Genomic DNA, 15,523 nt, shown 5'->3' with positions numbered 1-15,523 from the left:
TCATTAATTCAAATTTGATCATATTATGATCACTATTGCCAAGTGGCCCCACCACCATTATCTCTCTTACCAAATCGTGTGCTCCACTGAGAATTAGATCTTGTAGGTTTCTGAACCAATTGCTCCATAAAACTGTCATTTATTCCATCCAGGACTTTATCTCTCTAGCATGTCCCGATGATACATTTACCCAGTCAATATTGGAGTAATTGAAATCTCACTTTATTACTGCACTACCAATTTGGTTAGCTTCCCTAATTTCTCTTAGCTTTCACTGTCCATCTCACCATCTTGGCCAGGTAGACTGTATATACTCCTATCACTATAGTCTTCCCCAACAGACAAGGGATTTCAACCCATAAAGATTTGATTGTGCATTTAGTCTCATGTAGGATGTTTATCCTATTGGACACTATGCCATCCCGGACATAAAGCGCCACCCTGCCTCCCCTCTCTCATTGCAATATAATTTGTACCCCAGTATAGCACTTTCCCATTGGTTATCCTCCTTCCACCATGTCTCTGAGATAACAATTAAGTCTATGTCATCATTCACTGCTATACATTCTAATTATCCCAACTTACTTCTTAGACTTCTGGTATTAGCATACAAACATTTCAAGTGTGTTTTTTGTTTGTATTTTCATTCTGCTTTTTAATTGATAGGGATAAATTGGAATTTTTTAGCTCAGGTGAGTTTTTAGTTACAGGCACCTGGACTACTTTTCTTTTTATTGGAACCTCACTGTCGGGATGCCCTAATTCTAATGCATCATTAGTATCCTTTGAAGATACCTCCCTCCGAAGCATGCGCTGCTGAGCAACTGTCGGCTTTCCTCTTTGTTCTAGTTTAAAAGCTGCTCTATCTCCTTTTTAAAGGTTAGCACCAGCCGTCTAGTTCCACCCTGGTTAAGGTGGAGCCCATCCCTTCAGAAAAGACTCCCCCCCCCCCCCCCCCCCCCCCCCCCCCCCCCGCTTCCCCAAAAATTTCCCCAGTTCCTTACAAAACTGAATCCCTCTTATGTACTTAGCTATGGTAATTGTAATATAGCCACCTCGAAAGGGCAGATTAATATGTACTTTGTAAGGAGTGAGTTTGAGATCTTTTTTACTGATTATTAGTAGGCCACCACCTTTATTTTTAGGTCTAGGGAAATGAAAGACATCATAATTGGGGTGATCGATTTGATTTAAAAGTACATTATCTTTGTTGTTTAACCAAGTTTCAGAAATGCAGAAGATAGTTGGATTTGTTTCCTCTAACTGATCATTTATCAGTGGGATTTTTTTTTTGCAAGTGACTAAACATTCATTAGTAAGATTGTAAACATTAGACTGAACCAGACTGTAGGAGAGTTATTACTCATTGTGTGGAAGATTTGTTTTGTTTTTTGTGTTTCCTTTCTTAGTTTACTGTAGATGCCCTGTCCTAGTATGGGTTCTATGAAATTTATGTGCTCTTTTGTTAGAATGGTTTCATTGAATAGTAAAGGATACAGTGATAAATGTATAGCGGTGTGTGGTGTGTAGGCAAGGGAAGCAGTTGGTTGGCAGGTGCAGGTCGGTTGACACCGGCATCTTCCTTCTTTCACCTGTTGGGAGGGAGCACTCCGTTCCACAGCCTCTCCTAGTTTGGGGCTTGTGTGGAGGTGAACCTGCCCCTTTCTCCTTCAGCTCTTGCTCTCTTGGTGGTGGGCAAGCAGTGTTAGGGCTCAGTGTCGTTGCCAACATTGACTTCTAGCCTCCTTGCTTCTGGAGGGGAAAGGGTGGGAGCGCTTTTCCTGCTGAGTGCCGGTCAGCGCCTTTCGTCTCCATTGGAGGAGCTGGGGTCGAGTCCTGGTGTGTAGTGCATTGGCTCTTTTTCCTCCCTGATGTGTTTTCATGCTTTACTTCAGGTGCACATGAAGGGGCGCACAAAGGAGCAGGCTCCTTCGTGCGCACTGCTCACGGTGCAAGTGCCTTCGATGTCACCACGGTGGATCTTAGGAGTTGGTGGATGGGCCGTCACTGCAGTGCCAGCTCACTTCTCACCTCCTCATTTCACAGAGGGGGGAGAGGCATCCTCAGCGCATCACTCTCTTTACTCCCTGATGCCAGTGCCAGTGAAGGTGTTCACAGCGAGGCCAGGTAGGCCTTCCCACTACCTTCCGCGTCACTGTGGTGGCTCTTAGGAGTCGGTGGGCGGACACCTGGAAGGTGCCAGACACCATGTGATTGTCTATACAGACCACAAGAATCTGGAGCCTTTGGCACAAGCACAGTGGCTAAACTTGGGGCAAGCCCTTTGGGCATTATTTTTCATCCAGTTTAACTTTGAACTGTGATAACCAAAGGGTTGATTCCCTCTCACATTCCTTTGATCCTGATGGCTCTCAGGATCCCCCCAATGTATCATCAACCCCACAATGATCATGATTGTCATTGAGCTGACAGTTCCAGCAGGGAAGACTGTCATTCCTCAATGACTTCATGTGAAAGTTCTTCATTAGGCCCACGACTCCTGTTTGGTGGAGTATCCCTGCATCACCCGAAACCTGGAATTAATTTTCCATCATTACTGGTGGCCTCAGATGAAGACAGACGTGAAACGATACATAGAATCCTGCCCCTCATGTGCCATGAACAAGAGTTCTTAAACTTGACTTTGTTACAGTCACTGCTAGCCCCCAACGAACCCTGGATCCACTTGGCCACTGAATTTCCCCTCTCAATTGGCAATACCAGTATATAATAACATAAGAAAATGCCATACTGGGTCAGACCAAGGGTCCATCAAGCCCAGCATCCTGTTTCCAACAGTGGCCAATCCAGGCCATAAGAACCTGGCAAGTACCCAAAAACTAAGTCTATTCCATGTTACCATTGCTAATGGCAGTGGCTATCTCTAAGTGAACTTAATAGCAGGTAATGGACTTCTCCTCCAAGAACTTATCCAATCCTTTTTTAAACACAGCTATACTAACTGCACTAACCACATCCTCTGGCAACAAATTCCAAAGTTTAATTGTGCGTTGAGTAAAAAAGAACTTTCTCCGATTAGTTTTAAATGTGCCCCATGCTAACTTCATGGAGTGCCCCCTAGTCTTTCTACTATCCGAAAGAGTAAATAACCGATTCACATCTACCCGTCTAGACCTCTCATAATTTTAAACATCTCTATCATATCCCTCCTCAGCCGTCTCTTCTCCAAATTGAAAAGTCCTAACCTCTTTAGTCTTTCCTCATAGGGGAGTTGTTCCATTCCCCTTATCATTTTGGTAGCCCTTCTCTGAACCTTCTCCATCGCAATTATATCTTTTTTGAGATGCGGTGACCAGAATTGTACTCAGTATTCAAGGTGCGGTCTCACCATGGAGTGATACAGAGGCAATATGACATTTTCCGTTTTATTCACCATTCCCTTTCTAATAATTCCCAACATTCTGTTTGCTTTTTTGACTGCCACAGCACACTGAACCGACGATTTCAATGTGTTATCCACTATGATGCCTAGATCTCTTTCTTGGGTTGTAGCACCTAATATGGAACCCAACATTGTGTAATTATAGCATGGGTTTTTTTTCCCTATATGCATCACCTTGCACTTATCGACATTAAATTTCATCTGCCATTTGGATGCCCAGTTTTCCAGTCTCACAAGGTCTTCCTGCAATTTATCACAATCTGCTTGTGATTTAACTACTCTTAACAATTTTGTGTCATCTGCAAATTTGATTATCTCACTCATCGTATTTCTTTCCAGATCATTTATAAATATATTGAAAAGTAAGGGCCCCAATACAGATCCTTGAGGCACTCCACTGTCCACTCCCTTCCACTGAGAAAATTGTCCATTTAATCCTACTCTCTGTTTCCTGTCTTTTAGCCAGTTTGCAATCCACGAAAGGCCATCGCCACCTATCCCATGATCATTTTTCAAAGATGGCCCATTTCACGCCTCTCCCTGGCCTCCCTTCAGCACCTGAACTGGCCAATCTGTTTGTCCAGCACATCTTCCAACTGCATGGGTTCCACAGCCTGTTGGACCGAGGAGTATAGTTTACATCTCTCTTCTGAAAAAGCCTGTGCAAGATGTTTGGGATTATCTTGGATTTTACTTTGGCCTATCACCCCCAGAGCAATGGGCAAACTGAGTGAACAAATCAGTCCCTTGCGGCCTTCCTATGGGCAAACGCAAACCAACACCAGGACAACTGGGCATCGCTACTCCCATGGGCAGAGTTTTGCCACAATAATCATGTGATCAGCTTGACTGGGTCCTCACATTTTTATGTGGTGTTTGGCCACCAGTCTTGCACACCTAAACCCATCCCGGGTCCCATCACCTGCCCTGCAGTCAGTGTATTGCGATGCAAACTCCAGGACCTCTGGCAAAAAATGCACCACCTCCTGGAATAAACGGCCCCAAAGAGAATTACTGTGAGCCAGCTCCTAACCCCCAAGCCTCACAACCATTACAGGATTTCCACAAGAGATTCCCCAGGAACCCCAAGTCCAGAAGACTGGAGAGGGTCTTTGGAGGGGGTGTCCTATTACATTTGGAGGCTCACTGGACTCCCCCATGAGCCACTGCACTAACCCAGCTGCTTCCTGACGCTGCCAGAAACCTCCTGTCGTGGTAGGAAACCACCATTACTGCACACCACTGATAGCTGCTGATGCTGTCATCCTATTGGGCTATTTAAGAAAAGGTCTCACTGCATTGCCTAGCTTCAGCAACGGGTCTTTCTCCTAGAGCAGTGTGTGTTGCTCCTGTGGTCCTGATTATTCCTGTGTTCCTGGCTCCTGTTTGCTCCTGAGTTCCTGGTTCTTTGTCCCTGCATTCCTCTCATCCAGCTTTGTCCTGCCCTGCTTGTCTCATCCAGCCTAGCCCTGTCCATCTATCTTGTCCAGTTTCTTGTATGTTTTCATCCATCCTTGGCCTAACTTCCTGTTACTTTGCTTTGGACCTGACCACGATTGCTTGATGCCTGGACATGATCTCTTGCTTTGGACCTGACCATGTTTGCCTGCTGACATCACCTGACCTCTTACCTTGTGCCTGACAAGGCTCGCTTGCCATCTACCCCAACCCTTGACCTGTCCCAGTATCTCCAGCATACTGCCCTTGGACTGTTGCTCTCTATACTGCCCTTGGGATCCACCTAAATCGTGCCAGCCACCTGAACACAGGGGCTCAACCTGAAAAGGAGGCAGCTGGTATAAGCAAAGCTCCAGCCTGTCTTGCTTCATGGCACGTTCGCCAGCTGTTGGCATAGGCCTCATAGATTTACCTACAAGTCTGCGTCAGCTACACCTCACCACAAAAGTCTCACACCCATGCCAGTCATCACACCTGTATAAGGAATTCTCTGCAGGATAAACCAATCACACATTCCTCTTCTCCCCCTCCCCTCCCCCCCCCCCCCCATAATTGAAATCCGTAAGGCTTAGTGTTCTACTGAGGGAACTAGCATTAGGGTGTCTGCATGGCAACTCTGTTGCGTGCTCTGAAATCTTTCTCGTCCTTTTGGAGCTCAGAGTTTTTTCTGTGTCAGTGCCAAGAGATGATGTCACCCGCTTGTATAATTGATGTAGTCTGCTGTCTTTGAAGAATCCCCATTACAGGTAAACAACTCTGCTTTCTCTGAGGATAAGCAAGATGGTAGACCTCACACATGGGTGACATCATCATATGTAGCCCGATGTGGAAAATTTATGTCAAAGAATCTAGAACTTTGACTAGGCACACTGAAGATGACCAGCATGCTCTATACCACGCATCCACACAGGGTCTCTCTTCGGTGTCTTTTTTTCCACGGACCTGTGAGCCTCGTGGTTTGAGCTCAAAACTTGGATTTTTGCCTTGTGGAAAACTTTTGTTCTTCGTATTTTTTTACAATTTTTCTCTTCCATCTGTCAGCGGGTCCCTCTCAGTGCCTTCCCATAGTGTCTCCTGTCAGGGTTTTTGGCATTTTGGGTAAGTTTCCTTTTGTAATAGAGCAGTAGAGTCGCGCCCCCCCCCCCCCCCCCCCATGGTGGTGGTGCCTTGGTGCCCACCAGCCATTGCCACCCACCGCCATTGTTTTGCCTTTCGGCCCTTTTGTTTCACCCCGTCATGGCCACAACTGGTTTTCGCCGATGCCCTCAGTGCCTGAGGACAATGCCTATCTCTGATCCTCATGATATGTGTATCCTCTCCCTGGGGACATCGCATGACATCCAGGGTTGCTGCTTGTATGCCCAGATGACCCCACAAGGACGTCTGATTCGACTCGACAAGATTGATCAGCTTTTCATGTCGAAGAAGTCTGAGTCATTGGCATCAGCAGCTTCAGCATCGAAGGACCTCGGAGCAACACCAATGGACATCACCCAATCTACATCTGCAGGACTGTTGGTTCCATTGAGGTTGTCAGTGGATAGGGGTGCTGGAGACTGACCGTTGTCGATCTTCTCCAGGCCAAGGAGACCGGGTTTGTTGTCTTTGATCTCGGCACCAAGGAAGGGCCAGGCAGCATATCAAGGGAAGCCTAAGAAGCATTAGTACCAGTCCCCATAGATGCATGGTGCCGGGCAAGGGGATGCACTGGATTTTGTTGTGATTCCCCCGAAGTGGCCACGTGGCAAGGAGCAGCCATCCTCCAACAATGCCTGGGTTCTGCAACAGTCTCCACCAGACCTGGTGCCAATCGCCGATCCCCCTTGCGGGTCTGAGGAAGGTCTGGCCACCCCTACATCCTCCTAGTCTGTGTTGGCATCAGCAATGTTCAAGGAAGAACTGGAGTGCTGAGTCCAGCTAGCAGTGGAGCGGGCACTGCGGGGCTTTGGTCCTGTGGCACCAATGGCACCAGAGCCGATGCTGCCCTTCCTCGTACCGCTTTTGGAGAAGGTCAATATGCTCATCGGTAAGTTTCTGACACAGCTGATGTCTGTTCCTGGAACGGGAAGATGGTTTCCCTGGGCACCTTGATCCCCCTTTTGCAAAAAGGGGACTGGCTATGCTCCCTCGACCTAAAGAATGCATACACCCATATTAGGATCTTCCCTGGTCAAAGGAGTTATTGCAAATTTGTGGTGGGAAAACAGCACTTCCAGTACCGGGTGTTGCTGTTTGGGCTCGCATCCACCCCATGGGTCTTCAAAAAAATGCTTGCCCGTGGTGGTGGTGTTTCTCCGCAGACTGGGAGTAGATGTTGTCCTGTATCTGGACAATTGGCTGGTCAAGATTACATCTCAGACAGGGGCCATTGGGTCCCTGCTCTTGGCCATTCGGGTTTTAGAGTCACTAGGGTTTGTTTACAACTACCCAAAGACCCATCTCGGCTCATCACTTCAATTGGATTTTTATAGGAGCCCTGCTAGACACAGTTCAGGCCCTATCTTTCAGGGACTAATTGTCCTGGTGGCAGGTACTTTCTAATCTGGAAGAGGGGATTTCCTTTTGGAGTCTCCCAACTCAAATTGTGCTAACCATGGATGCATCTACCCTGGGGTGGGGAGCTCATGTGGATGGGCTCAGCACCCAGTATCAGTGGTCCACTCAAGAACATTCTTGTCAAATCAGTTTTCTGAGCTCTGGGTGATCAGGTACACACTATGAGCTTTAAGAGTTCAGCTGTCCAACAACGTTATCCTGAACCATATCGACAGCCAAGTAGCCATGTGGTATGTCAACAAGCTGGGAAGCACGGGATCGTACCTCCTGTGATAGGAAGCCTTCCAGATCTGGTTGTGGGTCCTGTCCCATGGGATGATGCTCAAGACCGTGAACCTGACCAGGACAGAGAACATGGTAGCAGACTGGCTGAGTCGAGCCTTCAGACCCCAAGTATGGTCCCTTGACCAGGGGATAGTCAATCAGATATTTCGCCTCTGGTGGAGCCCGGACATAGATCTGTTTGTGTCCCCCTGCAACAGGAAGGTACCTCAGTTCTGCTCCCTGTACAGGTCAGACAGCAAACCAGGTTCAGATGCCTGTCATTGGGGCAATGGACTTCTGTACGCATATCCTTCCCATAGACAAGCCTTCCCATAACACTCATCTTTGCCTCATCCTCCACGGACCTTCTCTTCCTAAGCTCAGATGCCTAAGCACTTTTTCTTCCGCTGCCTAAGCTATTTAATATATGTATATTAGTTTCATTAAATCTATGGTAACCCTCCGCTACCCTCCCCCCCACCTTCCAACCCCCCTTCCAACCTCCTTACAATCCCTCATTCCTACCCCCTCCCTCGGAATACCTTGTTACCCCAAAAAGCCAACTCTTATCAGTTCTTACCAGTTTTGACAAGTTACTCCCCATGCTTAAGCTGTATCCAAGTTTTTCTCTCCCCCTGTTCTATGTAAGACAACTTTGTCACTGTTTTTATGGTTGCAATGTAAACCGGAGTGATAATTAACTCTGTTATTTGAACTTTGGTATAGAAAAGTTATAAATAAATAAATAAATAAATATCCTCCAATTGCCTTAGTGGGAAAGACTCTCTTCAAGCTTCACAAGGAAAAAGGGATTATGATCCTCATAGCTCCTTATTGGCCGAGACAGATCTGGTTTCCACTCCCGCGAGTTGTCCATCCGGAGACCGATCAGTCTGGGGGCTTCCCCAGATCTCATCATGCAAGATCATGGCAGGCTGCAGCATCCCAACCTCCAGGCCCTGTCGGTCACAGCCTGGATGTTGAGAGGTTAATCCTGCAGCTGTTTGATCTTTCAGAGGATGTGTCTCGAGTCCTGAACTAGAAAGCCTTAAACTAGAAAGTCCTATGGCCTGAAGTGGAGAAAGTTTTCCATGTAGTGTGAACAGAAGGCCCTAGATCCGTTTTCCTGCACCACACAAAAACTTTCTACACCTATTGGAGGCTGGCTTAAAAACCAGTTCTGTTAGAGTTCATCTTAGTGCAATTAGTGCATACCACCACAACGTAGATGGTGAGCCATCTCTGTACAGCCTATAGTTGTATGTTTTATGTGGGGCCTGCTTCAATTGGGACCTCAACTTGGTGTTAGCTCAGCTGATGAAAGCTCCTTTTGAGCTGCTGCACACCTATGACCTGAAGTTCCTGACCGGGAAGATCAAATTTTGGTGGTGGTCACTTCAGCACATAGGGCCAGCGAGCTCCAGGCCTTAGTGACTTATCCACCTTATACTAAGTTTTATCATCCTAAGTTCCTGCCTAAGGTGATAATGGATTTCCATCTTAACCAATTGTCTTTCCAATTTTCTTTCCCAGGCCCCAGGCAAATGAGCACTGAATAGTTTGGACTGCAAACGAACCTCAGCCTTCTATCTGTAACGGACAAAAGCCCATAGATTTAGATTTTTTTTTTTTTATATTCTGCTTTTCTAGCCCTTCAAAGCAGATTACTTTCAGGTACTATAGGTACTTACAATCTACATTTGTACCTGTGGCAATGGAAAGTAAAGTGACTTGCCCAGGGTCACAAGGAGCAGCAGTGGGTATTGAACCCTGGCCTGCCAGTTCATAGGCCGCTGCTCTAACCAGTAAGTAGTGCATCCAACTTTTGGGGATTTTTTTATAATAGGTTGCACGTTGCCACTGCCAAACAGACACTATCTAATTGGCAGCAGATTGCATCTCCTTCTGTTATGCTCAGGCGGGACTGCATCTTGGGCTTCATGACAAGGCTCATTCTCTCAGAGTTATGGCAGCATCAGTGGCCCACTTGCGATCAGTTCCCATGGAGGAGAGCTGCAAGGCTGTGACGTGGAGTTCTCTCCTCACATTCACATCACATTACTTTCTGGATAGGGATGGCCGACATGACAGAAGGTTCAGCCAGCCTATCCTTTGGAACCTTTTTCAGGTGTAGAACCCAGGCTGTCTCCCCCTTTGTTATCAATAGCACCGGTATTATTGTGCCCGTTGGCACCTGGTTGGATGTCTGTTGGTCCCCTTTTTGTGTTGGGGAGCAGCCTGTAGCAAGGGATTCACCCATGTGTGAGGACTAATATCCTACTTGTCTTCAGAGAAAGCAGAGTTGTTTACCTGTTTTCCGAGGGTAGCAGGATATTAGTCCTCACGAAACTCGCCCACCACCCCATGGAGTTGGGTTTCTGTTATTTTTTATTTTATTGTAATTCTATGTTATGAGACTGAAGAGGGACCCCACGTTGATGCGTGGCATAGGGCATGCTGGGCATGCTCAGTGTGCCTAGTCAAATTTCTAGAAACTTTGATATACGTTTTCCACATCGAGCTCCATCTGATATCCACCATGTTTGAGGCCTATCATCCTGCTGACCTCTGAGAACACCTGTTACAGGTAAGCAACCCTGCTTTCTCCTCTTTTGTCAAGGGCTGAAAATAAAATAATTTAATTTTTGTGCTGAAGGTCCACAGGAGCTGTAGCACCTGATGCTGTCATCCCTGAGATGTCAGAGGTCCTTTCTCTGTTGCTGCACCACATGCCTCCTGATTACTACAATTTAGAGGATATGGGAAATGGTTTCCTAACAGATAAGTATGTAACCGACTGTGATACTGTAATATTTAACTTATGAATTACAAAAATAAAAATGTTATTCAATACCAAAAGATATGTAAGATTTTTAAAGTTTGATTTCCTGAAAACATATTATAAACCCACAAAAATGTATTGTATAATTTATTGATGATTTGTTTGATGGCCATCCATGGTGTCTTGAATTAGCCCCTGTATAGCCACTTCTGAAGCAACAGTTCATTTATTTATGGAGTTAGCATAGTACCTAATACACAGAAAGAGACAAAATATACAAAATATATTTAAGGGACCAAAAATCACAAGCCCCATTGCATGCATGGAGATGTAATACTACTTTTTTAGGGACATCAGAACTAAAACATCATGCATGCAGTGAGGCAAAACTAAAATAGATCAGACAATTTAGGAGATGAGGTGGAAGCCGCGGGTCCATACTACAGATGGCTTCCAGTCCTAATGAGGTGTGATTACAATGGAAAGGAAGTAGGGATGCAATGTGGGGAAAAGTTGTGATGGCAGCTAAAACTCACGTTATGTATACCCTCCCCTCCACATCCCTCAGCCTTGAACGTGAACTTAAAGCATGCATTTCTTTATTTTGAGACTATTTTGAGTAGTGTAACAGAATAAAGAAAAGGTTCCAGGATGAAGGAGGGGGAAATAAGACAGGAAGATTAGGGTTCCCCAGTATTAAGGGTTTGTCCTCATATTCAGAGCATTGTTCCTATTTGAGTAATGTCTTTATTCCTCAGGCTAATCATTACTGTAGGGAGTAAAAATCCTCCACATTTTCCCACCTCTAGGAAGAAATATAGCCTATTAAATTCCCAAGGGTGGGGAGAGAAGTTGGGTCTACTACCTTTGTACTGCTGACACTGCAACTAAATTTGAGTGAATGTGGGTCAGGGATTGTCCTTTTCCTTTTTTCAGCCCCAAAGACTCGCTCCTAAGGGTGGAGGAGAGGTAGTGAGTGACTTGCTCCTCCAACCTATCCTGACAGCATCTGTGATCTTTGTCATCTCAGGGGTGGGGGGGGGGGCAGAGAGGAAGCTGCAGAGTATCCCATTTATCACGGACCTCCAAAGACTGCCACTGTCATGGCAAAGGGAACAGGAATCCTCCTTCCATCTCCCACAACTAAGAACTGTAATCTTTGTGCCACCTACTCAGTATGGGGTAGAGATAAGCAGGAGATAAATTGGAATGGGGGCGATAGAAAGTTATGGGGGGAACAGGAGGAGAGATTAAATACAGAAAAATACATAAAACAGAGGACAGGTGGTGGATAGATAGAGAAAAGAGTTTAGAGTATTTTCTGCAGTTTTGCTAAAGATGTTCTGATTTTGCAGCAGTCACCTGTAAAATGAATTCTGGACTGCTAACTATACTAGCAAATTTATCAAAATGCAGAATGCAAGGGCTGATTTGGTGGCTCAGTGGCAGTGCTGTACATTGCTATATGGAAATCCTGGTTTTGATTCCTGAGTTAGGTCATATGCTCCCCGTGCCAGATCCCTGGAGAGAGGGGATCCCATTTATTGTCCATCAGTGACATCTAGTGACTGGATTTAGAACCCATGATTACAGGGTTCCTAAAGGAACTCCAGTCAAGTGTCGCTACAGTGACTGCTCTCAGTGAGTTTGGAGGAGATATAAAATGAGGATAAAAAAATGCAAATTGAACAGACTTAAAAGCCTAAACTGAATTGAACAAGCTTTTATATTTGTATAGGAAGAGGATAAGAATTATGGTAGGATTAGTGACAATGAATTCATGGTATATATTTTTGTATTTTTACCTCTCTCTTCAATTAAGAGTCCCATTTCCTTTTATTTAATGTTGCTCTCCTACCTACCCACAAATCTGTTTGCCTATTGATATTTAAACTTCCTAAGGAAAGTCCTGAAGAGTTGCAGCCAAAGTGCCCAGCGTTTAATCTAAGCATGAGATGAGTGAATGTAAGGTGTACTTTCACTTTAGAAAGATTTTTTTGTATATTTTTTAAGATAATTTCATTACAGATGGACAGTAGCTAGAGTTAAAGCCGTGATGTTTGGCGCTACTACTTCCAGGTTTCAAAATTTAGCTAATTCAACACCTTTTTGTGCCTGTTATTAAAAATATAATTATTTTGTGGCCCTCCTTGATTTGTGCAGGTGGTTATTGCTACTGACAGATCTGTGCAGCATGCCCATGCGCACCTTGTATTGTCCACGGCCTGTTCTCGAAGCTGCAGCAGTGCTCCGAAAAATAACGACACAGTGCCACCTAGTGTCTGAGCAAGTCATTGCCAGTGCAAGACTGAGATACACACAGTGGGTGGACAAGGCACTACGCTCCCGCCAGAGGCATAACTACATACGAATGGTCAAGAGGTTTGTACAATATTGCATTGTCATTTTACAGATCATGGGAGGAGAGATCATGTACAACAAAGACAAATATAACAGAAGGAAATGAGAATTGGCTAAAATGATCATGAGCAGGCAAGAGACTGACTATGTTTGACACCGATATATTTATTTATTTTATTTATTTATTTAGTTTTATATACCGTCACTCGGGGCCCATCGTAACGGTTCACAACAGGAAAAACACATTATACCTAATGTAATATACATGATAAAAACAAAAAAATACCTAATGTTACAACACAGGTAACCTCACAAATTTAAATAAAAATAGTCTGTAAAAACATAAAGGAAAAGTAAAGAATGCTAATAACATCATAAAACAACTTAAAACTATGCATTGCAATTAGAGACACAAAATAATGGTTAAAATAAACAATCAATAACAAAATCAACAGGTTGTCCTTCCATACCAGATAATTAGTATCAGGCTAAAAACATAAAACACATTTAGGATTGACTAGAATACACTTCGCTAAAAAGCCATGTCTTAAGATCTCTCTTGAATTGTTTAAAATTGGACTCCAATCTCATAACTGCAGGGAGTGTATTCCAAATTTTAGGACCTGCCAAAGACAGTGCTCTATCCCTCACCTGGTTCAAATGGGCTGATTGCACAGATGGTAAAGTTAATAAACCTTTATTTGCCGAACGCAAATTTCTCTGCGGCACATGTAGCTTAATGGCAGCGTTCAACCAGTCTACCTGATCAGCATTGATTAGTTTATGTAAAATACAAATTGATTTAAATTGAATTCGGGATTCAATTAGGAGCCAGTGTAAATTAAATAATATTGGCGTAATGTGATCACTTTTCTTTGTCCCGGTTAGGATTCTGGCCGCCACATTCTACAAGAACTGTAGCGGTCGGATAGTAGATGCCGGTAAACCTAATAAAAGTGAATTACAATAGTCTAGACCAGTGGTTCTCAACCGGTGTGTTGCCAAGAACACGCAGGTGTGTCGCCACACTTCCCGGTCCCCCGCTGACCCAGCTGCTCCCCGGTCCTCCTCCGCCCAGGCTTAAAATGCTGTCAGCCTGGGCGGAACGCGGCAGAACAGCTGGAGTCAGTGGCACCGACATGGTCTCTTCTTCCCGCCCCGCGCCCCGGAAGAGGAAGTGGTGAGCAGCAGGTGCGTGCGCAGGAAGAAGAGACCATGCTAGTGTGGTCAGCGTCGACCCGAAGAACAGAAGAGAGGCGTGGCCTGAGGAATGAGCAGCGCGGCTCGCAGAAAAATGAAGAAGAACATCAACCTCCGCGGCCGATGGGACTCCTTTCTCCGCGAGGGCTGAAAATGAAGGAGGTTAGGGTTGGGAGGAGGCTGCTGCTACTGCTAGTTCCGGGGAGGGAGGGAGGGAGAGAGAGTGAATGAGCAAGCAAGCAAGTGTGTTTGAGATCCTATGTGTGTGAGTGAGATAGCATGTATGTGAATGATTGAGGGCCTGTATATGTGAAAGAGAGTTTCTCGCAGGACAGCAGGATGTTAGTCCTCACATATGGGTGACATCACAGGATGGAGCCCAATCACGGAACACTTGTCAAAGTTTCTAGAACTTTGACTGGCCCCTACTGGGCATGCCCAGCATGGCGCTAACCCTGCAGCCAGCAGGGGTCCCCCTTCAGTCTTCTTTTTTCCACGCAGCAGTAGCCACGTGGTTAAGGAGCTCTGCAAGGATTCCTGACAGGAATTTTCCTCACGGAATTATTTAAAGTTAAATTGCCCCACAGGGGTCCCTCCGTTAACGTTTTTCAGTCCGCGGTACTCCGGTAAGTTTTTGCCCGTTTTCCGTCGATTACCGACGAATTTGGCCCTCGCGGCCTACTGGCCATCGACCGTACCACGGCTCGATTTTTCTATGGCCATGGCGTTGGGGTTCTGTCGGTGTCCGGACTGTACTCGTACCATGTCCATTACAGACCCGCATAAAGTCTGTTTTATATATCTTGGACGAGAGCACGATGTCTTGACCTGCACCAAATGTGCCCTAATGACACCAAAAGGTCGCAAGGCCAGAATGGAGAAGATGGGACTTCTGTTCCGTGCTCAAACCCCGACTCTGTCCATTGCATCAACGTCATCTGAACCGGCACCGTCAACGATGTGTCAGCATTGACCAGTGACCACCCGGCATCTATCACTTCTCGTAAGGAGAAACATCGCCATCGGCACCAGAAGTCTCAGACCATTGAGGCATCGAAACCATTGACCTCGCCATCGTCCGAGCCGCCACCGAAGAAACCCCATCCAGCAAAGGCACTGACCTTTTCGGTGACCAGGTCACCGAGGCAATCCTCACCCGACAGGGCGTCGGGAGCCGCGACTCCGCCTTTAACGGTGGTCCCTCCGGCTATGCCTCTGCCTCCTTCTTCTGTTCCGGAGCCGGGGCTGCTTGCTCCAGGTCTCCGAGAAGAACTGGACCGGATGGTTCAGGAGGCCATCGACAAGGTGATGCATCAACTCCTGGTTCCCCCGGCATCAATATCTGTGCCGATAGTGGAACCGAGCACCGACCGGATTCCAGCAGCATTGGCACCGCTGCTATGGAGGATGGAAGTGCTTATTGCCGCTTTTCCACCGGTGGACCCCGGGTCACCGATGGCTCCAGTGCCCTCCCCGCTGACTTTATCATCGGGAGGAGA

At 46.0% G+C, this 15,523-nt stretch overlaps 1 protein-coding gene across 6 annotated transcripts in view; it reads left to right on the top strand.

Moving 5' to 3' along the window:
* ERMARD (ER membrane associated RNA degradation) overlaps nucleotides 1-15,523 on the top strand; it is a 452,987-nt gene that overhangs the window by 408,245 nt on the left and 29,219 nt on the right. For all 6 annotated transcript variants that reach the window (XM_029594214.1, XM_029594212.1, XM_029594213.1 and 3 more), the window contains 2 exons: nucleotides 10,338-10,466; nucleotides 12,627-12,845. In XM_029594214.1, coding sequence (XP_029450074.1) covers nucleotides 10,338-10,466; nucleotides 12,627-12,845 — 348 coding nt within the window. The remainder of the gene's footprint in view (nucleotides 1-10,337; nucleotides 10,467-12,626; nucleotides 12,846-15,523) is intronic.

Source organism: Rhinatrema bivittatum, chromosome 3 (assembly GCF_901001135.1).
Source record: "Rhinatrema bivittatum chromosome 3, aRhiBiv1.1, whole genome shotgun sequence".
In the NCBI taxonomy this organism is placed as follows: Eukaryota; Metazoa; Chordata; class Amphibia; order Gymnophiona; family Rhinatrematidae; genus Rhinatrema; species Rhinatrema bivittatum.
Note: the sequence above shows the minus strand (reverse complement) of the source record. Positions and strands in the feature narration are given on the sequence as shown.